This window comes from Macaca fascicularis, chromosome 9, assembly GCF_037993035.2.
Source record: "Macaca fascicularis isolate 582-1 chromosome 9, T2T-MFA8v1.1".
In the NCBI taxonomy this organism is placed as follows: Eukaryota; Metazoa; Chordata; class Mammalia; order Primates; family Cercopithecidae; genus Macaca; species Macaca fascicularis.
In genome coordinates, this window is record NC_088383.1 from 58,165,858 (window position 1) to 58,192,169 (window position 26,312).

The following is a 26,312-nucleotide window of genomic DNA, read 5'->3' on the forward strand; positions in this document are numbered from 1 at the left end:
GCTTCCAAACTCACTTCTGGGGCAACACTCCAGGAAACTCCTGCTGACCTCCCACATAGAATATTCACCCACTTCTTTGTCCTATGGTTGGTTCTTTATTTCCCGCCTGTGGCACTCGACCATGAGCCTCCCAGGAGCCGAGTCCCAGTCACTGCACTCTTGCTGCCTCGTGTGGAGCACCTAATTCAGAGCTGGCCCTCTGCAGTCTTGGAAATGCTCAGATGTGGTTTTCCTGTTTCTGATATGAACTGAGATTTCCATGGCAGGGAAACATGGATTGATTACCACGGATCATGCATTCTGCCTTGAAGCTCTGGAGCAAGGTTCCAGAGAGTAATGAAGGAATCGGTGGCTGGAGAACCACGGCACACACATCTGGGCTGACGGGTACACGTGTGTGGGGAGAGTGAATGAGAGGTGCTAATGGTGGAACCTGTGCCTCCAAGGCAGAATGGATGGTGCCTGGCCAGCAAGAGGGTGCCAGTGAGCAGCTGGTCATGTTGGCTCCATTTCCCCCAGGGTGGAGGCTTCGACGTGGCAGACAGAATGTTCCACAGTGTGAAGAGCACGTGGGAGTCGGCCTCCAGAGAGAACATGAGTGACGTCAGGGAGCTGACCCCAGAGTTCTTCTACCTGCCTGAGTTCTTAACCAACTGCAATGGGGTGGAGTTCGGTGAGTGGAGGCCTGGTGAGGCTGGGTGAGTGGTGTTGCAGGGTGCTCTTTCCCACAGCCCCTGGGTGATGACCAACGTCATCTGGACCTTTGCTAGGCCCTCCCCAGGACACATGCACTTTGGGTGAGGTCTCCACTGGGCAGCAGTGCCCAGAAGGAAAGGTGGTTGCTGAGGAAGGGCGCTGGCCCCAGGCTGCCAGGACAGCGCTGAGCCACCACCCCACCCGTGACCTTTCCTCCGATGGTCCCAGGCCTCAATTGGCAGTGAGGCCGTGGCTGAGACCAGGGGCTCTTCTGTGTAGCCCAGGTCTGGCACTGCCTTGCTGCCTCAAGACCTTGGATAAGCTCCTGCCCCCGACCAGTCCCATTTCCTCCATGTCCCACAAATGGGTTCATGTGGACTACAAGGGCAGGACCCAGAGATGCTGGATCTCCTGGGGTAGACTGCTGGGTGGGATCCCAGGGCAGCTGGACGGGCACTTATGGCAGCTCCTTCCTGAACTGCAGGCCCCAGCCTAGGATGCAGCAGGGCTTCTTGCTGCTACAGAGGTGGAACAAACAATCCAGGAGGCCCTGGTGGGCAGGTCCCTTGGGGACTGTGTGTACGTCTTGGAGCCTCCACTGTAAGCAGTTGGGAGGCTGAGTCAGGGCAATTTGCGGAGTGGATGAGTGGTCACAGCCTGGGCAGGGTGTGGGCAGCTGTGGATGCCGGCGTGGCTGGGAATCATCTTCTGCAGACAACATGCATGAGCCATCAGCAATGCATACCTCAGGCTCTAGAGCTCCCCTTCTTCAGTGTTCTCCTTCTGCCTCCGGACAGCACATAAGGGCATGCACCTGAGCCAGGCCAGATGCAGCCCCGGCACAGAGTATAGAGGAGGAGATTAGTCCTTGCAAAACCTTGTGCAGGGGTTTTCAGCCTTAGATATGCAGCCCACATCCATGAGGAGCAGGCCAGACAGTGAGCCAGGCCCCATGAGTCTGACCTGTGGAACCTGGGGACCTTGGTGGTGTTCAAATCGTTAGACACCTTACATGCATCAGGGGTGAGAAGTGAACAATACAAAGGATGGATCCCCCAAAGCGTGAGGAGTCCCACAGAGGAGTCACTCAGGGAGGGTGGCAGCCAGGAGGAGACGGCTGACCAGCCTGGGGTTAGAGCACTGACCAGAGTACCCACTCTGCCTTGGAAATGAAGCCAGACTCTTCTGCAGGAGACATGATGGGCTCAGCTGCAGAAACGATGGCTCCTACCAGCAATGGAGGCCAAGAGAGCAAATGTCCTCAGAGAAGTCAGGAGAACAAGTGGTTATTGAGCACCTACTGTATACAGGGACCTTTTTTTTTTTTTTTTTTTTTTTTAGGCACTGGGGATTTAGTTGAGTCTCCTGGGATGGCATACCCTGAAGATGTTTACATTCTGTGTGAGGGTAGGAAAAAGGGAAGAGAAAATATAGACAATTTCTATATTGTAAGTGAAACATTGTTGGATGCTGAGAAGTCCTGTGAGGAAAATAGGTAGGAAAATGCTTTGAGGATGACTCAGCAAGACCTGGGTTTCTCTGGTCCTCAGGAAGGACCTGTTGAGGAGGTGGCAGGCTGAGACGAGTGATGAGAAGGGCCAGGCCAGACAGCTCTGTAGCCCAGAGAGAGCAGGGGAGCTTTTATCCAGCTGCTTCTTGCAGGCTCTGAGGAGGTCAAGCAAGACTGTAGCTCATGTTTATGGAGTACCCATCATATGCCTGACATCGTTCTAAGCATGTGATATGTATTTTCTCCTTTAATCATTATGCCAGCCCTATGAGATAATTCCTGTCATCACCTTAAATTTTACAGGTGGAAAATGAATCTCAAAGAAGTGAAGTGGCTTGTGCAAGGTTGGGCAGCTAATGGAGAGGAGGGAGACTTGGGTCAAGTCCAGCCTCCTCTTTCTACTGTCAGGGGAATCTGTCTAAAAACCTTGCTGTTCTCTTCTTAAAAATGGAGAGAATATGCATAAATTATCGAGTTAGAATGAAGATTCAGTGAGGTGATGTGTGGCCAGGGCCTAGCCTAGCTCCTGGCGTGGACTCAGATGCTTAGAATTTGCCAGCTTGCACCACTATCACTGTGTCTCCTGATTGTTTAATGCTGTGTAAAAAGCACCCAGAAGAAAGGCACGGTACAGTGGAGAGAAAGATGTACCACAATGATGACACTGAAATCATTTCAGACAACTTGTAAAGCAAGCACTAGCGTTGTCTGGGAAGCAAGGAGGACCTCCTGGAGGAGGCGAAGGTCTAGAGGCCATGCTGAGGGGTCATTCCAGGCAGAGAAGGTTGAAAGCAGCATGGTCCGCAGAGAACATAACTCACGTTCTGACCTACACAAAATCAGCGATCCTAGGCAGCATGTATTTTACATCCGCCAGTTCCTAGCCTGGTTTGAGTCCCCAGTTACCCAAATCTCTGCTGCTTCTCATCCCATGCAGGCTGCATGCAGGACGGGACTGCGCTAGGAGACGTGCAGCTCCCTCCCTGGGCTGATGGGGACCCTCGGAAATTCATCAGCCTGCACAGAAAGGTGAGTCAGGCCAGGATCCCTGGTATCCTGCTGGGGACCTCAACATCCCCTCAAGTTCCACCAAGGCTTTCTGTCCAAGTGGAGGGCCACCAGCACTGTGAGGCTTATGTCTGGAAAACCTAGAGAAGGGGTGGGGTGTATGCCTTGGGTTGGCAAGGAAAGGCTTGGGCTCTGGGCTGTTTCAGGAGCTCCATTAGACCCTGCCCAGGTGTCAGCTTGGTGAGGGTTTCACTGGAGGAAGTGAGCTTAGTGCCCTGGAGGGCAGGTCAGTGTCCTCAGCCAGCCCTACAAGAATGTCCACTCCCTGGGCCTTACTGCTTGGCATTGTTCAGAGAGGGTTTGGAGTCTCCCAGGGGCTCCCACTGGCCAAAGATTTTCCAGGACTGGGGAGAACTTGGCTTATCACCCAAAAAACTGGACATGGGTAGAGACCAGAGGTCATTAGGGACACAAGGTGAATCAAATTTCTAGGTTAGTCTAAGCACATGAAAGATGTTCAGCATCATTGGTCACCAGGGAGAAATAAATTAAAACCACCATGAGATGAGATGCTGTGACATACCCATGGGAGTGGCTAAAATTGAAAAGACCAGCGAAACCAATAGTTGATGAAAATGTGGAGCAACTAGAATGTGTGAGACATCAATGGTGGGAAAAGCAAAATGGTACACCCACTTTGTACAAAAGCTTGGTAGTTTTTTTACAAATTTGCAGGTGCATTTGCCATATCACCCAGCATTTTCACTTGAAAATTGAAAGCACGTCCACACAAAAACTTGTGCATGAATCTTTACCAGGTTTATTCAAACTAGTCAAAAAAGCAAATGTCCATCAGCTGCTAAATGGATAAACAAATTGTATGTCCATGCACACACAACAGAATGCTACTCAGCAGTAAAAAGGAGCAGATTTACTGAATCAGTTTACACAGAACAACATGGATGAGTTTTAATGCATTATCTTACGTGAAAGAAGCCATAACCCAGGGCTACATATCATGTGATTTTTATATGCAGGCATGAAATGTGACACTTAGAGGCAAACTATAGGGACAGAAAACAAATTAGTGGTTCCTAAGCTCTGAAGTAGGAGAGTGACCACAAACGAACACACAGGGGGACTTTTTGAACCAAAGGAAATGTTCTATTTCTTTACTGTGGTGATGGTTACATGACTGCATGAATTTACAAGAACACTTTGAACTGGGCATTTTAAAAGGGCAAGTTTTATTCTATGTAAATTACACCTAAAAAGTAAAAATAACTGGAGGCAGGTCTGACTAGTGGCAACAAACCTATGCCTTTTCCTGTCCTTTTCTGCAAAGAGAAAGTTCTTCTTGTTTTATTCTTGCCTCTGGAAACTCAGTGATAAGAGTCATCCCTCTCAGAGCCCACTGTCTTGAGTACTTGGGCCAGAGATGAATGTAACCTGTGGGCAGCAGCAGCCATAGTCTAATAAAAGACAGAGGCACACATGATTCAGTTGACCAGAGTGTTACTGGAATGATGGGCCACTACATCTAAGCTGGATAAAGATGTAGTCAAAGACAGGTGGGTGCTGATATACTGCAAAGAAGAAAAGGGACAAGGGGACCTGAGGTTTTGACAAGGTAGAAGAGCCTTAGGAAGTACTTAAACATCCAGCAAGGTGAGGAGGACGTGACTTTCACCAAGTGGATGTTTGAATGAGTGCTTTAGAAGATGAGACAGTTATGGATACTGACATGGGTTAAGGTGTGGCCATGGGAATGGTGACTTTAGGTGGAATGAAGGCAAAAGTCTTTGGAGATGTGGAGCTCAAGGAACCAAGAGGCCAGAGATCGCAGTCACTGAGGATGATGGCAGATCATGGAGAAGCAGGGAAAATACGGCCAGGAATCACCATGTTTGATGAATGAGGAGAACAGAGAGAAGTTGTTGGAAGACAGCAGTGAGGATGAGGAGTGGGTAAAGCTAGATCTCATGCAGCACAGAGAAGCAGATGTTTTGTGATTTTTTTTACAAGAGGACAGAGGACCAATACTCTGGAGGTGGCAATAAGGACTGAGGAGACACCAGCCCCATGTCCTGGCCCCAGACATATGGGTTGTGTCCAGCAAGTGGCCACCATTTGAACTTGCTGAAGGGGAACTGGTGGCCCTGGGGAAAGCCAGGCTTCATCTAAGGAAAGGAGGTGGAGGAATATTTGGGAAGAGCTTGAGGATGTGGGATATGTGTTGGTTAGCAAGAGGTAGGAAGAAGGGCCAGCAAAAGGGTCAGCTGTCCTGGCCTATGATCTGCCCTCACCCGGCTATGCCTTTAGTGGTTCTGTGGCAAACACCAACAAATGCTTTCATGCAAACATCTCCAGAAGGCCATGAAGTATGCCCCAAGTCAGGTGGTAGGCTTGGGAGAGCCATACCTTTCATTGCCCCTCATATGACATGACTCAAGAGTGGCCTTCTTGCCCTCAATGCCACTTTAATCATAGACCTCAGAAAAGCTAACTTAGCACAGGTGACCTGGCTTCTCCAGATCCAGGTGTGTAGGGCAGCTTGTCCTCCCAGAGGACCAATAAGGGGAGCCCAGACAATCCCAAATGAACATCTTGAGGCTCTGGGGACCTAGCCCTGAAGCTGGGTTCTATTCAGTAGAGACAGGTGCCACCTCTCCGATAGACTGTGATATCCAGACACTGGGCCATACTTTCTCTTGCTCATGTGTGGCACCTGATGAGAATTATTGCCAACATGGGTCCCCCATTCTGAGCCAGTGCCACCCATCTGGACTGTATGCATGAAAGATCCAGCATGCTTGGCTCTTATGCTAAATTCTTTGTTTCCTGTTGGATGTCACCTTTCATGAGGGGCAGATGTTGTTGACTTCCAGTGGGAGCTGTGGTCCTGAACGGGGTGAGGTTTACTTCTCATTTAAAGGTTGTAAACTCAGATCCAGGCTCCGTGTTTGAGTTGAGAATGTCTCCTGTCCTCCCATCTGGGGACAGTGAGCCTGAGCATGGACAGAATATTCCTCAGGTCTGTGAGAGCATGGGTGAGAAACTCCTTGCCTGCTGCATGCCCCCAGCTAGACACAGCTGCCCCAGTGAAGGAAGTTCACATTCCTGGGCGCTAAGCTGCACCTCAGAAGCAGGTTCTATCATTTCTGTGCCAGGGATGATTTAGAAGATGCCCACACCCATGTCCAGAATTTCCCAGTACCTGAATGAAGTGGGATCTGCTCAGTGAGACTGGATGCCCCCTGTGGGGTTCTGAGGAATGAAAACTGGCGGCTGGAGTGTTAGGATCACATGAGCCTGCCCTAGAAGTGAGTTAATTATACCTGCCACCAAAGGCGGTGTTCATAGGAGGAAACAACACCTGTGAAACAGCTGGTACCTGGCACCGTATGTGCTCAGTGAAATCTCCTAACTCCTGGAGCTTTCTGTGTGTCAACCGTGAACACAACTTAATTCTTACATGAACCAGCTAAGAAGGTACAATTGTTCATCTTACAGATGAAGAAACCAAGGAACAGAGATGTTAAGGAATGTGTACATGGCAGCACCCACACCCCCTGTCCTCCAGAGCATGCTCTCCTGATCACTGCACTTAGCCTCAACCTTCTGACATTCTCTGATCAGAACCAGCTCTCCCTGTTTCATATGTCACATCTCAGCAAGACCCCAATACTTTATTTTCAGCCTTGTCTCTTCCATTTAGATGTCTTTCCCAGGCCTGCACCTCATAGATACTGTGGACACCATGGTTGTTTTATGACATGGTTGAGCTGGGGTGGTGAAAACAATCAAATCTGGTTTGCTGCTGGCTGGAGGCAGGACTAGGGTGGCCCTCAGGTGGCTGGCTCATCCTGCCGCTTTGTGCTCATCAAGCCCAGGGGCCCATCAATTATCTCCTCTGTGCAGGGCCAACACCCTGAAGCACATGCCCCTTGCAGAGAGTGCATGAGTCCATGAGTGGCCTGGGTTTTAATGCTCTTTGGGTTTTTGTTTCAGGCCCTGGAAAGTGACTTTGTCAGTGCCAACCTCCACCATTGGATAGACCTTATTTTCGGGTACAAGCAGCAGGGTCCAGCCGCAGTGGACGCTGTTAATATCTTCCACCCCTATTTCTACGGTAACAGAGTGGACCTCAGCAGCATCACTGACCCCCTCATCAAGAGCACCATCCTGGGGTTTGTCAGCAACTTTGGACAGGTGCCCAAACAGGTACAACATGCCTTGTCATTTGCCTTGCTTTCTCAAAAGAGTGTGTGCAGTGTGAGGACATTCTCTCCTGGGGTAAGAGTGAAGGAGAGGGCTGAAGAAGTGAAATGGTCCCCCAACATCTTCCTGTGCTTTCAATATCAGGCTTAACCCTCAGTTACCACCTGATGTTGATGCAGATGATGACATCATTAGTGAAACTGGTGAAAGCTGGTGTTTATCTATGACTGATCTGATTTTAGACACTACAATAGATATGTGGTAACTAATTACTTGTGTTCATATCTACCCTGCAGGTTTGTTGTATCCAATGACTTAAGACATAGCAAGTGTTTGAAAGTGTCTGAAATATGACCAGCACTTAACAAATGTTAGCTATTAGTGTGATTATGTCATTGAAATCTCTTGTAAGCTCTGGGTATAGAGTATTCTTTTATGGACCAGGAAAATGAGGCTCAGAGAGGCTAAATAAATACCTTGCCTAGAATTACACTAATAGCAGTCAACAGAGGTAGAGCTGTGGTCCTAACACATGTTGTTGCCAGTGTGAGAGCATCTGCCTTCTACCTGCCAGGCCTCAGGTGAAATTGCGAAGTCTCACCTGGACCTTCTGTTCTGCTGGCTCTGTCTCCTGGCAAGATAGTCACTTAGCAATATGAGGTTGTGCATTCCCCTGTTGACATACTGATGAAAGCACAAGTTAGGTGGTTATTTAATTGATTCTGGCCCTGTTGATCCTTGAACTGTGGTTCTGTGTGGAGATGTTTTGTTCCAGCCTTCCCCATGTGCAACCATGAGGACTCAGGGTAGGGAGAGGGCTCCTTTTGCAGTTAGTGCTAAACTAACATCTTTCTGTCTGGTCTCACATGACATGCTGAGATTTGCTCAGCTCCCAGGTAAAGGGAATGTGAGGAGGGTGTGAGGTTGACTTGGAGATTGGATGGCACATCCAGTGTGGGTTTGCTGGGAGGCTTTGTAGGAAGGAAAGAATTTCGGGAAAGAAGCCTGTTAGCCTAATGGTTTCATTTCCTGAATTTAAAAAAGATATAATAATACAAAGCAAGAAAATAATTCAAAGTAGTAGCCACCACCATCCAGCCATGTCCTGCCTCATGTACTCACAGCCCTTGTCCACAGCACAGATCTTTTCCCATCAGTGTAGTTACGGAGTACACACAACTTCAGATTCTGACTACTCAACAATGTGTCATATGAGCTTTGACAAGTATTTCTAAAGTAGCCATCAGAATGAGAATCCCAAGTGTCCCAGTCTAAAGACAAGATTGCAGCACTCAGGCCCCATGCCACTCCTAACAGAGGTGTGTCCGCTACTCCCAGTCACCTTGAGTGAGGAAGAGTGCTCATTATTAAACACTCATTGAAAACTCATCATTCTGATTTCTGTTTGCATTGATTGCCCAACCAGTTTTTCTAATTAGGTTAGCATTTGATCCAGGACTGTAACTGAGCTGAGGTTTCTCTGAGACCCCCCCATTCCCCCCCAGCTGCCCATCGAACTGAAGCCCCAACTCTGCCCATGTCCACAGCCCGGACCAATGTCCACTTCTTCTCCCTCCAATGTGTGCCTGGTGGATGACTTGCAGGAATGTGCTGCTGGCTGGAAAGAGCAGCCCAGCAGGGGTGCAGTCCGGGAGGGACTGCAGGGTATACAGCTGGATCTGGCCATAGCTGCACACCCTGGTCCAGCAGTAAGGACTCAGCCAGACAGCATGGCTCATGCTCAGGGCTTGGCTCAGTTATGCAGAAAATTTGGCATTAGGCACAATCTGATGGCAGAGATTGGAGAAAAATAAGAAAGATGCCGCTGATGGGATTTGCCCGTGTTCTTTGGAATATTTGAATGGATGCTGTTAAAGAATTGTGTTGATGCTTAGATTAATGAGCCTGCAGAGAGTTTGTGAGGGAAGGATGAAAACTATGAGAAATAGGTTGAGTCAATGAAGGAAGCCACATGATCTAGGGAAGGAAGAGAGTCACTCTGGCCTCATGATTGAGAGACAGTTCTTCCGGGGACCAGGGGCTCTTCAGTGAGGCCAGTCTTTTCCCAAGCAGCTTGGGAAAGGAGAGATTTGGCAGGCAGAAGGGCTGCCTTTATGACCTTGAAAAAGTAGCTCTCCCTCTCTGAGCCCCAGGCCCCTCACCTGCAGCGTCTGAGGGCTGGACCAGAGGTTCTGTTCATGTTCAGCTCTGTCAGGAGCAAGCCCAGCTGTGGCAACCCCCAGAGTCGGGGTGCAGCTGCAGTGTGCACAGGGATGACCCCTCCTCTGGGCATCTCTCCCCTCATGTGTGTCTGTTCCCTGTCTTTCCAGCTCTTTACCAAACCCCACCCAGCCAGGACTGCAGCAGGGAAGGCTCTGCCTGGAAAGGATGTCTCTACCCCCGTGAGCCTGCCTGGCCACCCACAGCCCTTTTTCTACAGCCTGCAGTCGCTGAGGCCCTCCCAGGTCACGGTCAAAGGTGATTCCCTGGCCCTGCATTGTTTAGTGTCCTGTCCCAGGGTTGTCCCTTCAGTGGCTGGGTTCCTCTGGAGGTCCAGCACCATATACCTAGGCAAAGTATTGGGGACTGACTTTGAATGGCTGCATCTCCAATCACAGCCAGATTCTAGGGGGGCGTCATCTCTGGGAAGTGTCTAGGGGCTCCTCTGTTAGACCTTGACTTCTGAAGACCCACGTCTCTCTCTCTCTGTCTGTCTCTCTCTCTCTCTATTTCTCTTTCTAACACACATACACACACACACACACACACACACACACCTCTTTCAGGCACACACACACATCTCTCTTCCTCTCTTTTATACATGCACACACACATGTACACACACACACACACCTCCTCTCCTCAAGAGACCAGTGGAGAGTTCCAAGTTTCCCAAGGAAGGGTTACAGCCTCTGTGCCTTGGCCACTGGTCCTCCTAAGCAGGGCAGGATAGGCAGGCAGCCAGTAGCTAAGAACATGTGCTCTGGGTCAGATGGCCCAGGAGTGAATTCCAGCCCTACAGCTTCCTCCCTGTGTGACCTTGGGCAAGCCACTGAATCTCCATGTTCCTATGGGGATTTGAATAGGGTTGAATGGATGCTATTACAGAATTGTATTGATGCTTAGATAAATGAGCCCGCAGAGAGTTGGTAAGGAAAGGATGAAAAACATGAGAAATAGGTTGAGCCAATGAAGGGAGCCATGTGATCTAGGGAAGGAAGAGGGTCACTCTGGCCCCATGATTGAGAAACAGTTCCAGGGACCAGGGGCTCCTCAACAAGGCCAGTTAGTGAGAGTGCGATGAGACGGGCCACCTTCAATGCCCAGCACGTAGGGTGATTATTAGTCCCTCTCATCTGACCACAGTTCAGTGGCTTCCTCAGCTGCCACCAAGGCTCAGAGAGGCTCTATAGAAGCAGGAGTCCACTGGGGTGGGGGTGGTCCCACCCAGCCCAGGAGGGAGGATCACCCAGATGGAAGCAGAAGAGAGGGTGAGGCTGGGTTCCCAGGGCCGTGTATGTATGAAGTCGGGTGCGTGTGCCATCTGAGGACATGCACTGCCTTGGGGAAATCCCACTACATTGAACAACATGCAGGTCCCAAGGGGTATAAAGTTAAGTTTTCAGGGGCTTTAATGGTGTCCTTTTTTATCCTTGAAGTCCAAGAACAGTGTTGTTGGCACACCCCACCCTGGTGGATAAGGTGCTGCTGCTCTTGGCTCTGGGGACCATGCCTTCATTTGCCCCAGGACTAGGGATCTGCTGCTGCATTGAAATCCCTGGGCAGTCAGGCACAGCCCCTGCCCTCATAGAGAGGGACATGAGGTGCGAACCACACTAACAGTAACAAAGGAGCTCAGATCTCCCATGTGGGCTCCAGGAGACTGATGCAGATCTTACCAGCCACAGGTCCTGGGGGGCCTTCCTGAGGTTCAGTTTCCTCATGTGTAAGGTAGGGAAGACAATGGCCCTGCCCTCAGGCTTGTGACAGTGCCATGAAGTGGTATCTGCCACACAGACAGGCAACAAGCCAGCGCTGAGACAGGAGTCCTGGCAGATGCTGGTGCCACTCCGAGCACACACTGGGCCTTGCTTTAAGGGGCCTGGCTTTACTCTTTCCTTTTCATCTGAGCAGTCCCAGCGGGTAAGGGCCATTGATGCCGCAGTCCCTTCCCTACAGGGAGAGACATCTCACAGTCTTATCCTGGAGCCTTTCCCGAATCTTGCTGCCTCTCTTCCTCCTGGGTGGTAGGGTCAGGAAGAGGGTGGTTCTCCCACTTGACCCAGCACAGGGCAAGGAAGGGAGTGACCCCCACCAGGAGGAAGGAAAGGCACCTACATGATGGGTGTGGTATGCACAGTCTCAGAAACTAGGCTGGCCTCAGTGTTTTGAGTTGACAAGCTGCACCAGGCTCTGTGCCAGTGGACACACATTGAAAGGGGCATGGTTGTCTCTACTCCATGGGAAGAGGCTGGGTCTGAAGAGATGGAATGACTTGACCAGCATAACCAGGCTTGGAATGAGGTCTGGGCAGCTCCAAATCCCATGCTCTGAGTCATATTCCAGCTGGGGCTGGGGATGGCTCCCAGAGTGGAGCTGAGGGAGGGTGGGAAGTGTGCCTGCTGTGACTCCTGCCCCAGGGCCCAGCTACAGTGGGTGTCCTTCTGTGCATAACTTCAAGTCCAGTGTGTCTGCCTGTCATTCCTACCTGGGGCCCAGCTGCAGTGGGTGCCGTCCTTCCACGTATAAGTTCGAGTCCAGTGTGTCTACCTGTGACTTCTGCCCAGGGGCCTGTCTGTAATGGGTGCTGTTCTTCCTTGCATAAGTTCTCCATACTAACTGGGGCGTAGATATGTACCTCTTTTCTCTAGGCTCAGAGTCCCCCAAAGGTGCCATCGGCCACATTGTCCCTACTGAGAAGACCATTCTAGCTGTAGAGAGGAACAAATTGCTGCTGCCTCCTCTCTGGAACAGGACCTTCAGCTGGGGCTTTGATGACTTCAGCTGCTGCCTGGGGAGCTATGGCTCCGACAAGGTGAGCGGGCTGCAGGGAGCAGGGGCAGCCTCAGGACCTCAGCCTTCCTCCAGCTGGAGGCAGAGATGGTCCAGAGATAAGCGAGCCCAAAGCAACCTCGCCCACTTTCCCTACAAGGCGTGCTGCCAGCCTGGGAGGGAGAGGACTCAGTGACTGTGCAAAGCCTTCCTTGGGCTGGGCCTCAAACCCTCCTTCCAAGGCTTGCAAGTTGGCAGTGCACACTGTCACCTCCAGAGCAGAGACTGGCTGAACACGTGGCCACATTGAGCCCACTCACACTGGCACTGAGTGTAGGAGGGAAGTCCTGGGGGCTCCTCTGGTTCCAGTCATGACTTAGACTCAAAGGACACACACTGAGCATTCAGGGGGCTGGCAGGAGCAAGCTGTTTCCCTACTGGTCCTCCCAGCCTCCGTGTAAGCCATGCAGTCACCTCTGCCTTCTTGATGCGGCCCCTGCCCTCCTCCCCAGGCCCCATTCCTACTCCAGCTCCCCTCCCCTAATTCCATCACTTCCAATGAATTCCCTACCCCGCAAGCTCTCCCCAGCCCCTCCCTAGCCTTGCCCCAACAACTTCTTGAGGCAGCCATGGAACTCAGCCCCACATGACCTCCCTCCTGATCCCCAAGCTGAGCCACCCCCTGCTGGTGCTCATGGGGTCTTCCCAGCATCCCTGACTTGTCTCTTCCCACCTGCTGGAAGAGGAGCTCCTCCTTGGGGACCAGGGATGGTCTGGATTTTGTCACCAGGGACTGGCTCCTGAACACACGGCATGTCCCCAGTTCCCAAGGCACTCAGACTGGCCCACATCCCCCTGTGGCTCTATCCTGGGCTCCTGTCCCTGCTGTCTCCACAGCAGCACTAATCCCCCTTATCTCCCATAGATCCTGATGACATTCGAGAACCTGGCTGCTTGGGGCCGCTGTCTGTGCGCCGTGTGCCCGTCCCCAACAATGATCGTCACCTCTGGGACCAGCACCGTGGTGTGTGTGTGGGAGCTCAGCATGACCAAAGGCCGCCCAAGGGGCTTGCGCCTCCGGCAGGTATGGTTCTGCTCATGCAGGTGCAGTCCTCAAGTGGGAACAGTACCTCGTGTAGGGACAAAACCTCTGGCCAGCATGGCACCTGGGCAGGTGTGGTGCCGGAACACACCCTAACTCTGCTCACTGAGGGCCCTGCCACCCTCAGAAGCTGGGAATGAGTGAAGTGAGGTGCAGAGGGTGGCCCACAGCTCAGCGTCGTTCAGGAGTATCATTTTATTCCCATGGTGCATTTGACAGGTACACAGGGCAGGTGCCTCCACAGAGGCCCACACCTTAGCGAGAGATGCCGGGCCATACACAACCACTTCATGCACATGGCAGGTCTGGGGAAACAAGTTTCCTTATACCAGATAGTATTTTTTGAGCATTTTGCCACAAGTTGGCCTTTATGCCAAGCATTTTTTACATGGATTGCCTCATTTTAGTTTCTTGACAGCCCTGTAAAATAGGTGCCATGATCACCCCTACTTTATTGGTGAAGGAAAAATGAGATGTAAAGAAGTATAAGTGGTGCATCCAAGGTCAAATGAAAGACTTTCTGAAGGGAAGTGGTTGAGGTGGGAGGAAGAGGAACCATAAGCCAGGAGGCTGAAGATGTGTACCACCAGACCTCATAGGGAATGCTAATCACAGTGGCACTTAATGTTTGCTTAACATTCCAAATGCACCAAGGCCCTTCTGTATACTAATTTTTTTCCATGAAGAAGGAACTATTATTTCCACATTCAGACAAGGAAATTGAGGCTCATAACAGCTTGCATTTGAATCTAGGTTTGTCTAACTGTAAACCCCATGCGCTCTCCTGCATACTCTGGAACTTGCCCTAGAATATCACTAGGGGACACTTTCAACTCTAAAATCCAATTCATTTCTGTGTCTGTTTTTTGGTTGGCCACAGAGCCCTAAAGTAACAGAAACAAAAATAAGCTGTATAAAATCAATCACGCTTGTAATCCCAGCACTTTGGGAGGCCGAGGCGGGTGGATCATGAGGTCAGGAGATTGAGACCATCCTGGCTAACATGGTGAAACCCCATCTCTACTATAAATACAAAAAGTAGTCGGGCGTGGTGATGGGTGCCTGTAGTCCCAGCTACTCAGTAAGTTGAGGCAGGAGAATGGTGTGAACCAGGGAGGCAGAGCTTGCAGTGAGCAGAGATCATGCTATTGTACTCCAGCCTGGGTGATAGAGCGAGACTCTATCTCAAAAAAAAAAAAAAAAAAAAAAAATCACCACTGACCAAATTTACTACATTGAACATGTTTCACTGAAACTGACCCTGGGTTTCTCTGGATAATTTTCAAGCCACTTCTGTCACCCTAGACCATATCCTTGTCTCCTGGTGCCATGCAGGGCATGGAGGGTGCTGCATGAGCACTCAGCAAATGTGAGGTGAAGGAACGAATAGGGCAGTGCGAGAGGGCGCTGACATATATGCAGGGGCACCGCACCCACTGAGAGGCAACTATACAGGCGACAGGCAGGTGACCTTCACCAACTGCTGTTGTCAGTCGGCTGGGTGTGGTTCCTGATCTCAGCAAAGGGACTGGAAATGAAAGACTGGAGACCTCTCTCCCCAGTATCCCCGTTGCCCATTTACAGCTTGCCCTGGGGACTGTACACAGTTCCACCTGACCCTGGGGCTGGCCTTCGGGTACTGGGGTGGTGATTTTTCTACCATCCTCCGAGCTCCCATTTAGCAGTGAAAATGCACAGAAACACCCTCGTATCGACCCCATAAAAATGTAATTTATCATCCTCTCCTACTTCCAAATCAACAGGAAAAGATATGGGAATCCCACATGCTCTTATTTTCTAAAAATAAAACACTTTATCACTTACCTGTAAAGGCTAATGTGGCCTTGCAGGTTCCCCAAAGCACGGCTGCTCAGTGAAGGGGTCCATTCTTGACCTGTGAACAGGAAAGTCATCACTGATGAGCTTCATAGGCAGTTCAAAAAGTATTTTATTTGTAAAGATATTGCAACATTAAGGAGAAATTTTAAATTTGCTTCAAAGACAATTCTCTACCACCCCTATAAAAGTTTTCATTTTTGCATACTTTCATCCTCAGATATTACATATTTATATCTTTCTGATCAGTGTGTAGATATTTTATTCTATTTTCACCCAGTCTATCCGATTGTTTCCATTTTTCTACATTCTCTATAATTTACATTTCAATCATTCCATATCATTCCATTTCCATAAAATTGCATTTCAATTGTTTTGTTATGTCAGTGCACTAGAGTTTAATAAACCATTTCTTCTAAAACTAGACAATTAAGTTGTTTCCAAGTTTTTAACTATTTTAAATAGTGCTGCAGAAAATATCTAGGTTGCTGTTTGCTTCTGATTGTTTTCTTACGATAAACTTCAAGGAGGAGAGTTATGAGCAGTGACACGGTGCCTTCCAAAATAGTTCTATGACTTAATCATAACCACCAGTAATCAAGAGCACCCGTCTCACGGCAATGTAACCAGCATGGGGAATAATTTTCAGGGGTTTTCTTGTTGCTGTCATTTTTTGCTGCTGTAGTTAGGTATGAGATGATATAATGAACTTATTTTAATTGGCCTTTTAGAGAAGTATTATTCTGAGAAAACAAACCCCCCTTGAGCATGCATTTGAAGCTGCTGTCTCCTTCCTTGATTTCTTCGGCTCTTGCAGATGGTGGGTGCTGGATGCCTTGTGGTGCTGGAGTTTCCAGGCTGGTCAGAAGGCAGCCAGCCTAACCTAAGTGGGCAGTGCCAGGCACCCAGGCTGTTTCCTGGGAAGATCAGGCAGACTTGGTTCCACTCGTAAACAACACGTGGCGGCACTGGGGCTCAGAGATCCTGTCTTTACATCCTGAGCCTTACGCCTGGGTTCCCTTCTCTGCGCTCTTTGGCATTGCTGTGTCCCCTGCGGTCAGAACTGAGTCATCAGACTTAGTTCATTCTGGCAAGAGATTCAGAAGGTTCCTGTCAACTCCTCTGCTTTCCCCTGTTCACTTGGGCAGTTGCCACTTTCCTAGGATGACCCAACTCTTCTGTGGGTCATACCCATTAACTTGCCAGCACCATCTGGTTGGCGTCACGTTAGGATCCATTAAGGACAAATGGGAGCCTGTGGCAGAACCTTTCATTGCTATGACCAGGCAAAGTGACAGCTTTGAAAAATGACGCTTAGCCTCATTGACCCAAATGAGTGAGCGATTGTCTCTGTTCTGAAGGTGGAGGTTTACCACTTGGTAAGCCAGGCCAATTACGCTTCAGAATGCCACCTCCGTGCCCCTCCTGCTGAGTCCAGGGGATGGCAAGCACGTGTGAGCAGAGGACCTCAGATCAGGGCCTGATCAGATCAGGGCCTCACCAGGCTCTGGGGTGCTGGTGATGGAATCCACACCATTGCCTGCAGCAGTTGGCCAGGGGGTACCAGCATACGTGGTGGGCCATTTCAGTCCCTTGGGAAAGTGTCCACAGAGAACAAAGCCTCCAGCCAGATCTGGACACACAGCCATCCATGAGTCAGGCCAGGTTCCACACAAGCCAAACCTGAGGGCCAAGACCAAGGAAGTCTAAGTGTCCCAGTGGCTATGAATCCAGACCTATCAGACTTGAAAAACCCCATCTTTTTGGTGACCACATGACCTCCCCTTTTCTTCTTCCCAGTTTAGTTCAAGAGTGCATGTGCCTCTGAGGTTCCCTTACCGAGATGGCTCTCAAAGTTGGGCACATGTGAGAATCCCCTGAAGGCTTGTGAAAATTCAGATGTCAGGGCCCCATCCCCAGTGTTTCTGATTCAGGAGACTTGGGGTAGAACCCAAGAATTTGCATTCTAACGGGCTACCTGCTGCTACTGAACCTGCTGGTGTGGGCACCACAGTTTGCCAACAGTGCTTTGTATGTTGATTGCAACATGAACTGGCCAGGTGTGGTGGCTCACACTTGTAATCCCAGCACTTTGGGAGGCCAAGGCAGGTGGATCACTTGAGGTCAGGAGTTCAAGACCAGCCTGGCCAACATGGTGAAACCCCATCTCCACTAAAAATACAAAACATTAGCCAGGCGTGGTGGCAGGTGCCTGTAATCCCAGCTACTTGAGAGGCTGAGGCAAAAGAATTGCTTGTACCTGGGAGGCAAAGGTTGCAGTGAGCCGAGATCATGCCATTGCACTCCAACCTAGGCGACAGAGCAAGACTCCATCTCAAATAAAAATAGTCACATGAACTGCTCCCAGGTTCAAGACAGATGTAGGGCAGCACAAAACATCCAGATGTGGCTAGTCTCTGGTTGAGTTATAAGTAAAAAAATTGTTGTTTCTCCCCAGCAGAGCCTCTACCCCTGAGATGAATGAAATGAAGAGGCTAGTCATGGACACGCACATGCACACACCCCCAGCCACACAGACAACAGACTTGGGAATCACTGACTCACTCAGAATCTCCATTTCCTTATCTAGGGCCCAGCTGTATAGGGAGGGTGAAGAATTCTCCAAAGTAGCTGAATTGAGGGTCCTTCTCCTAACCTGCGAGTCTCTGTCCCCAGGCCTTGTATGGACACACACAGGCTGTCACATGCCTGGCAGCATCAGTCACCTTCAGCCTCCTGGTGAGCGGCTCCCAGGACTGCACCTGTATCCTGTGGGACCTGGACCACCTCACCCATGTGACCCGCTTGCCCATGCATCGGGAGGGCATCTCAGCCGTCGCCATCAGCGATGTCTCGGTAAGGCTCCCATTTCTCAGTGTCTGTGTCCTCACCTTCGCAGTAGCATGGAGTACAACACTCAGCAGAAAGCCCAGAGACACAGAGACTCTGGCCACCCCGGAATGTTGAGAGGGCCCCACGTGTGTGGAGCAGTCGCTGTAGATCTCATGTGCAGCACCCAGGTCTAGCTTCAATGTCTGCTTCTTTACTTTCCTCCCTCTGGTGGTGGGGACAGTGGGAGGTGTCTGCTTTGCTGCAGGCACCAGGGTGCTGCAGCAGAAAGACTGGTTTTTAGTGAGGGTTTTGCTAGACGTGGCTGACTCATTTAGCTCTTTACCTTCAAATCAGTGTTGACTTGGCAGGTGTTTGGTCTTCATGGCAGTGCAAGCTTCTCTGCCTGTCCTTCCATACTGGCTAACAAAGATGAGGGAGATCAATTTATCGGTTTGAAATTTCTTCCAGACCAAAGCCCTGTCATGGGATATGGGGTTCCCTGAGGATGCAGAGGTTTCTGCATCTGCTCACAGAAAACCTAAGGGGCCCAGGGCATAAATAAAATGGGCAGAGGGCTCAAAAGAGGAAGGATGATGTAGGAGCTTCCTGGTTCCAATTTTTGCTGAAAGTGGTGCTCCAAGTGGGCTTGAATTCAAAACTGGATTCAATGTTAGATGAGTAGATGGAGTGTGAATGGGTGGGTGGATGGAGAGGTAGATCAGTGGATGCATGGGTGGATGGATGAACAGATGGATGGATGGGTGGATAGATGAGTGGATGGATGGATAAATGAGCAGATAAAGGGATGAATAGGTGGATGGAAAGATGGATGAAATGGATAATGGATTGGTAGATGGTGGGTTGATGTATAGAAGAAGGCATGAAGCCTTCACCTGGGAGAATATAAAACCCATCAGGAATTGTGTCTCTAGACCCCAGAGAAGCCTGGTACCAGGACAAGTTGTCCTGCAGCCAACTGATTTCAGTCTGTGCTTGCTGGGTGTGGGGCAGAGACATATCAGACATGGTCCCTGGCCTCAGACAGACCATCCCTAACAATTCTGGAAATTCTACAATGGATCCCAGACCAGGGGAATATGGAGGGGCACTGAGCCCCATACATCCGTTCTGTGATTAGGGCAAGGCTCAAAGGGATGGCCCCAGGGCCTCAGTGACAGTGGCCACTACAGAATAAACAGGACTTGAGGAGCAAAGACTCTAATGTGAGCATATCAGGAGATACAATGGGGAAATTTCTCCTCAGAAATTCCCTCTTCAGGGACATTGCACAAGCTTATGAGCCACGTGCAGTCATTGGAACCTCTGTACCCTGCCCTCCACCAGGTGGCATCCAAAACTTCTTTATGGGGCAGGGCTGGCCAACCAGGTGTAAGTTGTGTGTCCAAAGCCAGGGCTGCCCTTCAGGCTGGATCTTCTGTGGCAGTCAGGGTGTGGCAGGGGAGTGGGATCTGGGAGGAGCCTGAGGGTGAGCCAGGTGCCTTCTGCCAGGAAAGAAGTATCCAAGCACATGACTGCAGTATGAAAAGAAGTCAGAATTTACAACTGTGTGAAAACACAGCAGACCTGTAAGTCAGCTGAAAAGAAGTCTTGGGGTACCTTGGGGGTCTTCAGAGCATGGCAAATTGAGGGTACTTGGGTGTACCAACTGGGTAGCTGAGTATGTGGCTGATGGGCAGGCAGTGACTCCAGCTTAGAGTGATACCAGCTCTCACTGCACAGGGCACCATTGTCTCCTGTGCGGGAGCACACTTGTCCCTGTGGAATGTCAATGGACAGCCCCTGGCCAGCATCACCACAGCCTGGGGCCCAGAAGGAGCCATAACCTGCTGCTGCCTGATAGAGGGCCCAGCTTGGGACACAAGCCAGATCATCATCACCGGGAGTCAAGACGGCATGGTCCGGGTAGGTGTGTCTTGGGCTGAATGAGGACATGACACAAGAAATGTGTTCATCTCCATTCTTCTGACTTCCTCCAGGGGGCCAAACCTGCAGGTTGCATTTGAGACCATTCCAGAACAGGTACCTACAGCAAATGAAGCTGTAGGTTCTTTCCAGGGAAAGAGTAAATAAATAAAATTATATATATAGTATTACACACACAGACACACACACATGCACACACACATACACAGACACAAACACTAAAATAAACACTGTTACAACATATAAAAGTTGAATGGTTAAATGCAAAAGATTATATTCCAGTGCTAAAAGGAGATATTTGTGTCATCCATTCAAACAGAACTTGCCCACCTATCCACTAATTTATCTACCCACCAACCCATTTATCTCTCTACTCTTCTACCCACCCATCCATCTACCCATCCATCTCCCTATCCACCCATCCACTCATCCATCCATCCATCCATCCATCCATCCATCCATCCATCCATCCATTCATCCATCCATGTATCCATCCATCCATCCATCCATCCATCCATCCATGCAAGCTGAGGCACCCAGGCAGTCCCCTCACAGGACTTTGTCAGTGGCCTCTGCAGAAAGCAGGGCATTCTGGGCTGGTCTGGGCTTGGTGGGGTGTGGCCCACATCGGTGGGACAGCCAGAGGAGCCTGGGGTGGCCGAGCTGCAGGTATATTACTCTCCTGGGCCCGCCCAAAGCATGAGTGAGGGTCTTCTGTGCACTTAGCGCTCATTCATTCAATGTGGTCACTGAGTTCCTAGACTGGCCCAGTGCTGTGCTAAGCCTGGCATGGGGCTCACGGAATCATTTGAGAGGAGGCTGGTCCTTGCCCTTTGGTGATATAAAATCCAGACCCGGTGAGTGAGAAGCCATTTTGAGTGAGTTGGCCTCAGGGCTCCCACAAGCAGGATTAGCACCAAGGGCCAGACACAAGATGGGGGTGCCCAGCCACCCAGGGGTGAGGGAGGACTCTAGAGGTGGTGGCATTATGGGCAAGAAGGCATTGGTTGAGCAAAATGGTAATAAACTGGTTGCAGAGTCACATCCCTGCAAGTGAAGGGTGGTGGGGGGATAGATGAGATGCACTTAGGGACATGGGTGGGGTAAACTCATTCAAGGTGCAACTGTGATCGGCCAAACCTCCGCATAAGGAAGCTAGAGCCTAAATAACCTTTTACCTGATAGTAAATTAACATCAGAAGTGAAAGGGGGGCCATGTCTTCATCCCTTCCCTGAGGACCCCCCTAGGTGTGAGGAAATTGACTAGGCCACTCCGAGCTTGCAGACAAGATCATCTCCCCAGCCCATGACATTTGCTTTTTTGGGGCAGGTTTGGAAGACTGAAGATGTGAAGATGTCTGTTCCTGGACGGCCAGCATTAGAGGAACCCTCGGCTCAGCCTCCAAGCCCAAGAGGTACCTGACCTGCTAGGGATGTGGCTGTCCTGGCCTTGCCCTGCCCTCCTCACCTCCCCTCTCTCCACCTCAGCCCAAGGGCTGCAGCTCCTCCCAGGTCTGCAGAGCCTAGGGAGGCCTAGGGAGGCACAGAGAGGTTCAGTGACTTGCCCGAAGTCACCCAGCAAGCAGACTATCCTCATATCTGCCGCCATCACAGCCACAACGGCCTCAGAATAACCTAACCATAGACACTGGAATGTAACCACCATCACTAACCCCTCCATAATGAACACAGGTGAAAACCTCCCCATCAAAGCTGTCACCGCATCATGTCCATCACAGCTGTCTAGTCCCCGCCCCCATCATTACCTCCTCCAGCTCAGTCTTCAGAAAAGATTGTGGCTCAGAACTGGGACATCTTTATTGGGACCCACAATCAAACACACTTTCATGAAGTGAGAATTCTATCATCCTGAGTGCTTCTGTTAGCTCCCTGTTTGCTCTGCATCCCAGAACCTGTGATCATCCACAGGAGAGAATTTCCCAGATTTCAGAGGGCTGCCTTCTGAAGGGAGTAGAGGTTTGAAATTCATTCATTTCTAAAATACAGTCCACACCTCTTTGATTCATGTAGTCACCCATTTGTGGATTCTTCTTCATGCAAGCACACACAGGCATTTGCTCAGCCGCTGCTGTGTCCTAGGCTCTATATTAGGGGTCCTTTCCTTCAAGATAAAAACACCTGGGGACCCTTGTCGACAATCTGGGCTGGGCCAGGACAATAACATCAAAAAGATCAATAACATCACAAAGATGCAGATTAAGAACTGCATCAGTTCGCAGGTCCTGTTTCTCTAGGGTACTTGGAGACCACCACAAGGAGTCAGCCTATCTCAGTGTGAAAGGACAGAAGTGTGTGCATTCTAAGGAACTCAGCACATCTTTGGAAAGCAGAGGCCAAGCTCCCTCCCATATCTGCTCCCACTTGGAAAGGCTCTTATTCCCCAGCCTGCTTACAAAGCAGTTTTCTAGTACACCTGCATGAGACTGCACACCATTTTAGTTTGGACTCAAATGCCCACTTTTGAAGCTACTGGGGCCCAGTAAGCTAATGGCATTAGCTAAGCCTATGGTTGATAAATGGATGTCTGAGAAAGAATGCTGGATGGATGGGTGAATGGATGGATGGATGGATGGATGGATGGATGGATGGATGGATGGATGGATAGATGAAAGTCACCTCAGAGCCATTCAGTTGGTTCTGGCAGTGCCATTGGATTTGCAGGTTGTGGTGAGGTTGCACTCATTGGTCATGGGGTCTAGTGAATGAGAAGCAGGGTGAAAAGCAGGAAACGAGGTTCTAGACCCAACTCTGTCACAGCAACTTCTCTGGTCTTCTGTCAAATGGAGACACTTCCTGTGCATCCTAACTAGTAGAATACTGATGAGAGAATAATAGTAGCCACAGACAAGAATCTACCCCAAATGCAGGTCATTGTTGCCATTTTTGCAGACTTTTGAGAGATTTTTCTCTCTGGACACAGCAGCTGATGGCATTAGGAAACTTACTTAAGGGGGTCTTAGACTGACAGGGAGCCCCAGATCCACATCCTTCCTCTTTGTCTACCCCAAAGTCACTGCCACCCCATTGGATTGACTGCCAAGATTGTGATTACAGTTCAAGGGAGGATTAACATGAAATGACAGGATGACATGGACATATTCAAATAATCACGTTGGGCTGAAGTTTAGAGTTAACAAATCTGAAATATGTGCAGATTTACAAGCCTAAACTTCTGGAGGTCTTTAATAAAAAGGCATGTTGTTCTTACATTGCTCAAAACTGCTTTGTTGGAAAGGGACCTGTATTGGGCATGACACGTGAATATTTGCATATGTGTCCTCTTGGCATGTATATTACTGCATCCCTCAAATGTCTTAAGGGGCAAGAAAGGAGATCTGTGAAGATATTAAGCATACTGCATTTGTGGGAAGATGTAATCTAATTTCTGCTTGGAATTCATTTGTTTGCCATTTGCAGCAAGGCCCAGCCCAGTTGAGTACAATTTATTTCAGGAATTGCCTCAAAGATTTGGACTCAATCTGGTACACAAAAAATACTTGGGAGAAGCTTGTTGTTTAGATTTGTACACAAATGTACAAATGCCTGGTGTGCTTTGAGGTGGTTTCTCCCACCTGGACCCCTCATGCGTTTCCTGGCACTTGGCCTGTGTGCACACATGGGTGGTCACCCCAGGACAGTGGGGGCTGTATCATCTCTCCTACCCTAAGTCCAAGGAAGTGGCCTCACAGGGACGTACCCAGCTGGCGTCTCTCCATCTCACCCTTCACATTGAAGGAATTACTGTCTGTCCCCAAATGCAGTCATTAAAATGAGTGAAGTAACAATCATTGAGTTATATTTTTTGAAAAAACGTTCTCAGCATTTAATTATTGGTTGTGGCATGAGAGGATTAAGATAAGTTGATAATGCCGACTTCATGTAATTTATTTTTACTAGGCAATTACTGGCTGCATTACATCCTGGCAGCAAGGTATTGTGGGGCATCTTATTAAGCATAAAGCCAGTAAACACTGATGAACAATTTTGCTGAACTAGGCATGCAATTTAGAAAGCAATAATACACAAATCCAATTTGGTACACAATGGATACCGCGGCACGTCAGCACATGTAACTATCACCGCCTGCAAATTAAATTGGGACGGCCCTTTTTGCAACAGCACAGGCCAAGATTAAATATATTTCCCCCTCAATTTAACAAGTTGCTGACCACAAATATAAATATGTGCGTATGTGTTTGTGGCCCTGTGTTGCAGATGCACACTGCGTGTGGGAAGCCGATCTGGTGTTCTAACTCTTCTCTCCCATGCTCCACACAGGCCACAAGTGGGAGAAGAACCTGGCCTTGAGTCGAGAGCTGGACGTCAGCATTGCTTTGACAGGGAAGCCCAGCAAAACCAGCCCCGCGGTGACGGCTCTGGCCGTGTCCAGGTAAGCGTGGCCTTGTTTCTCTGGGTTTCCAGCAGAGGGCACTGCAGCCACCTCTAGGAAAGCCCCAGTGGCTCTGAGTCCAGGCCACCTGGTCAAGGAGGCCACCTCACTCCAGGACGGGCCCCACCAAGCACAGGATGCAGCCTGCGTGGCCGTGTAGAGCCCCAGGAAATGTTTTTCAGGGTTTTGTTGTTTGTTTTGCTTTTAACTCACACATGCCCTTGCTCTCTTGCTCTTGAATATCCATACATTCATTAAGAAATCCAAGAGGTAGAAGTCTATTGTTTTGTAATTTTATCCTAAAGAGAGCCTTTTCCCCTGAGTTCCACTGCCGACTGTAACATTTGGTGTGATGATTATCCTTCATTAACAGAAAGTGCCTTCTGAGGGCTCTTAGCTGCTGTAGCATAGCCAAGCGTCAGTCCCGACACTTCATATCCGTTATTTGACTCGCAGTAACCCATGGAGGTGGTTACTGTCATTAACATCCTTGTACACACCGGGAGGTGCAGCCTCAGGGGTCGCTGACCTTGCAAAGCTGGCCTTCCTTCTTCCCTCCCTGGTGTGGCGTGGGCTGTTCCGGCGTTCTCGGTGGGGGCACTACACAGTGTTTTAGATGCTGGGTGGGGTAGAGTGGGGTGGGGTGAGCATGGTGGTAGGGCCAGAGCCGCACTCTTTGCAGATAATTTGCCATTTGTTCTGCCCTGGTCCTAGCTATATCTCTGGCGGGACAGGAGACTCATCTGGAGGCACTGGAGAGAGGCAGGGCCTCGTCCTGCTCCCTGGGGCCTGAGCTTCCCCACAGTGCTGTGGGAGCCACCACCCTCACAGCTCAAATGCTCTCCCCTCCCCTAAGTGGAAACCTTCTCCATTCCTCCCACTACCTCCCCTGCCTCAGGAGAAATTAGGCCAGGGGCAAGCTCTGCTGGGCCCCGGATAGAGTCCCAGAGTTGCAATATCCCGCGTGCTGGCGAGGACAAGTCATCCTGTCCCGCTAACGTTCTTGTCTTTTCTTTCTCTTCCCAAGAAACCAGACTAAACTCCTGGTTGGTGATGAGAAGGGGAGAATATTCTGCTGGTCTGCAGATGGATAGGAAGAGAGAGGCAGCAGAGGCTCTGGCACTGCAGTGCCAGGCTGAGGGCGGCAGAGGTGACTGGGGCCTGAGCTCTGCCTACAGAGGAAACCCCCAGGGCCTCCCTCACCACAACTCTCAAGGAAGGGCCTCTGCTTCAGAGCTCTACACCCCAACCTTCTCCATGACCCATGGGAATTCTATGAAAAAGATGAGCGCACACACTCGGAGGGCTGAGCAGCACTCTGGAAACTATGACTTGGTGATGCCCAGTTGCACACGAAATTACAGATGACTCACCTTATTAAGGGCTATTGCACTGAAAAAAAAAAGATGGGGTTGCTTACTGGAAATTATTGTATTGTCTTTATTTTATTAAAGCAACTATGTTCTAAATGCAGAAGGGCTCTTGAGTTTTAAATTGCCACTCTATTTCACTTACAATGCTGCCTTTCTAAGTGTTTGTGTTTCTGTCCTGAGAAAAGCAGGAAGGCTTCAGGGAAGCACATCTGCCTGCACAGCCTCACCCAGCCCCTACCCGTCTTCCATCTGGGACACTGGCTCTTCCCCCACTTGCCCATAGTGTAGGGGCCTGAGAAGTGAGGGGCCACTGTGAAGAAGGCTCAGCCTCTAAGCCACAGGACATGGCTGTGGGTGCTGCCCATGGCAGACTCAGGGAGGATGGCC

The 26,312-nt window shown here is 49.9% G+C and overlaps 1 protein-coding gene across 8 annotated transcripts in view; it reads left to right on the forward strand.

Moving 5' to 3' along the window:
• WDFY4 (WDFY family member 4) overlaps window positions 1–26,025 on the forward strand; it is a 295,895-nt gene extending 269,870 nt beyond the window's left edge. For 7 of the 8 annotated variants that reach the window (XM_005565163.5, XM_015456044.4, XM_074001615.1 and 4 more), the window contains 11 exons: window positions 520–673; window positions 3,144–3,235; window positions 7,226–7,438; window positions 9,766–9,913; window positions 12,286–12,470; window positions 13,353–13,511; window positions 18,042–18,221; window positions 19,938–20,120; window positions 21,472–21,556; window positions 24,441–24,552; window positions 25,580–26,025. In XM_005565163.5, the coding sequence (XP_005565220.3) occupies window positions 520–673; window positions 3,144–3,235; window positions 7,226–7,438; window positions 9,766–9,913; window positions 12,286–12,470; window positions 13,353–13,511; window positions 18,042–18,221; window positions 19,938–20,120; window positions 21,472–21,556; window positions 24,441–24,552; window positions 25,580–25,646 (1,578 nt within the window). In that variant the 3' untranslated portion in view covers window positions 25,647–26,025. The remainder of the gene's footprint in view (window positions 1–519; window positions 674–3,143; window positions 3,236–7,225; window positions 7,439–9,765; window positions 9,914–12,285; window positions 12,471–13,352; window positions 13,512–18,041; window positions 18,222–19,937; window positions 20,121–21,471; window positions 21,557–24,440; window positions 24,553–25,579) is intronic. The other variant, XM_074001613.1, reaches the window with a different exon arrangement.
• Window positions 26,026–26,312: the final 287 nt, after the last annotated feature.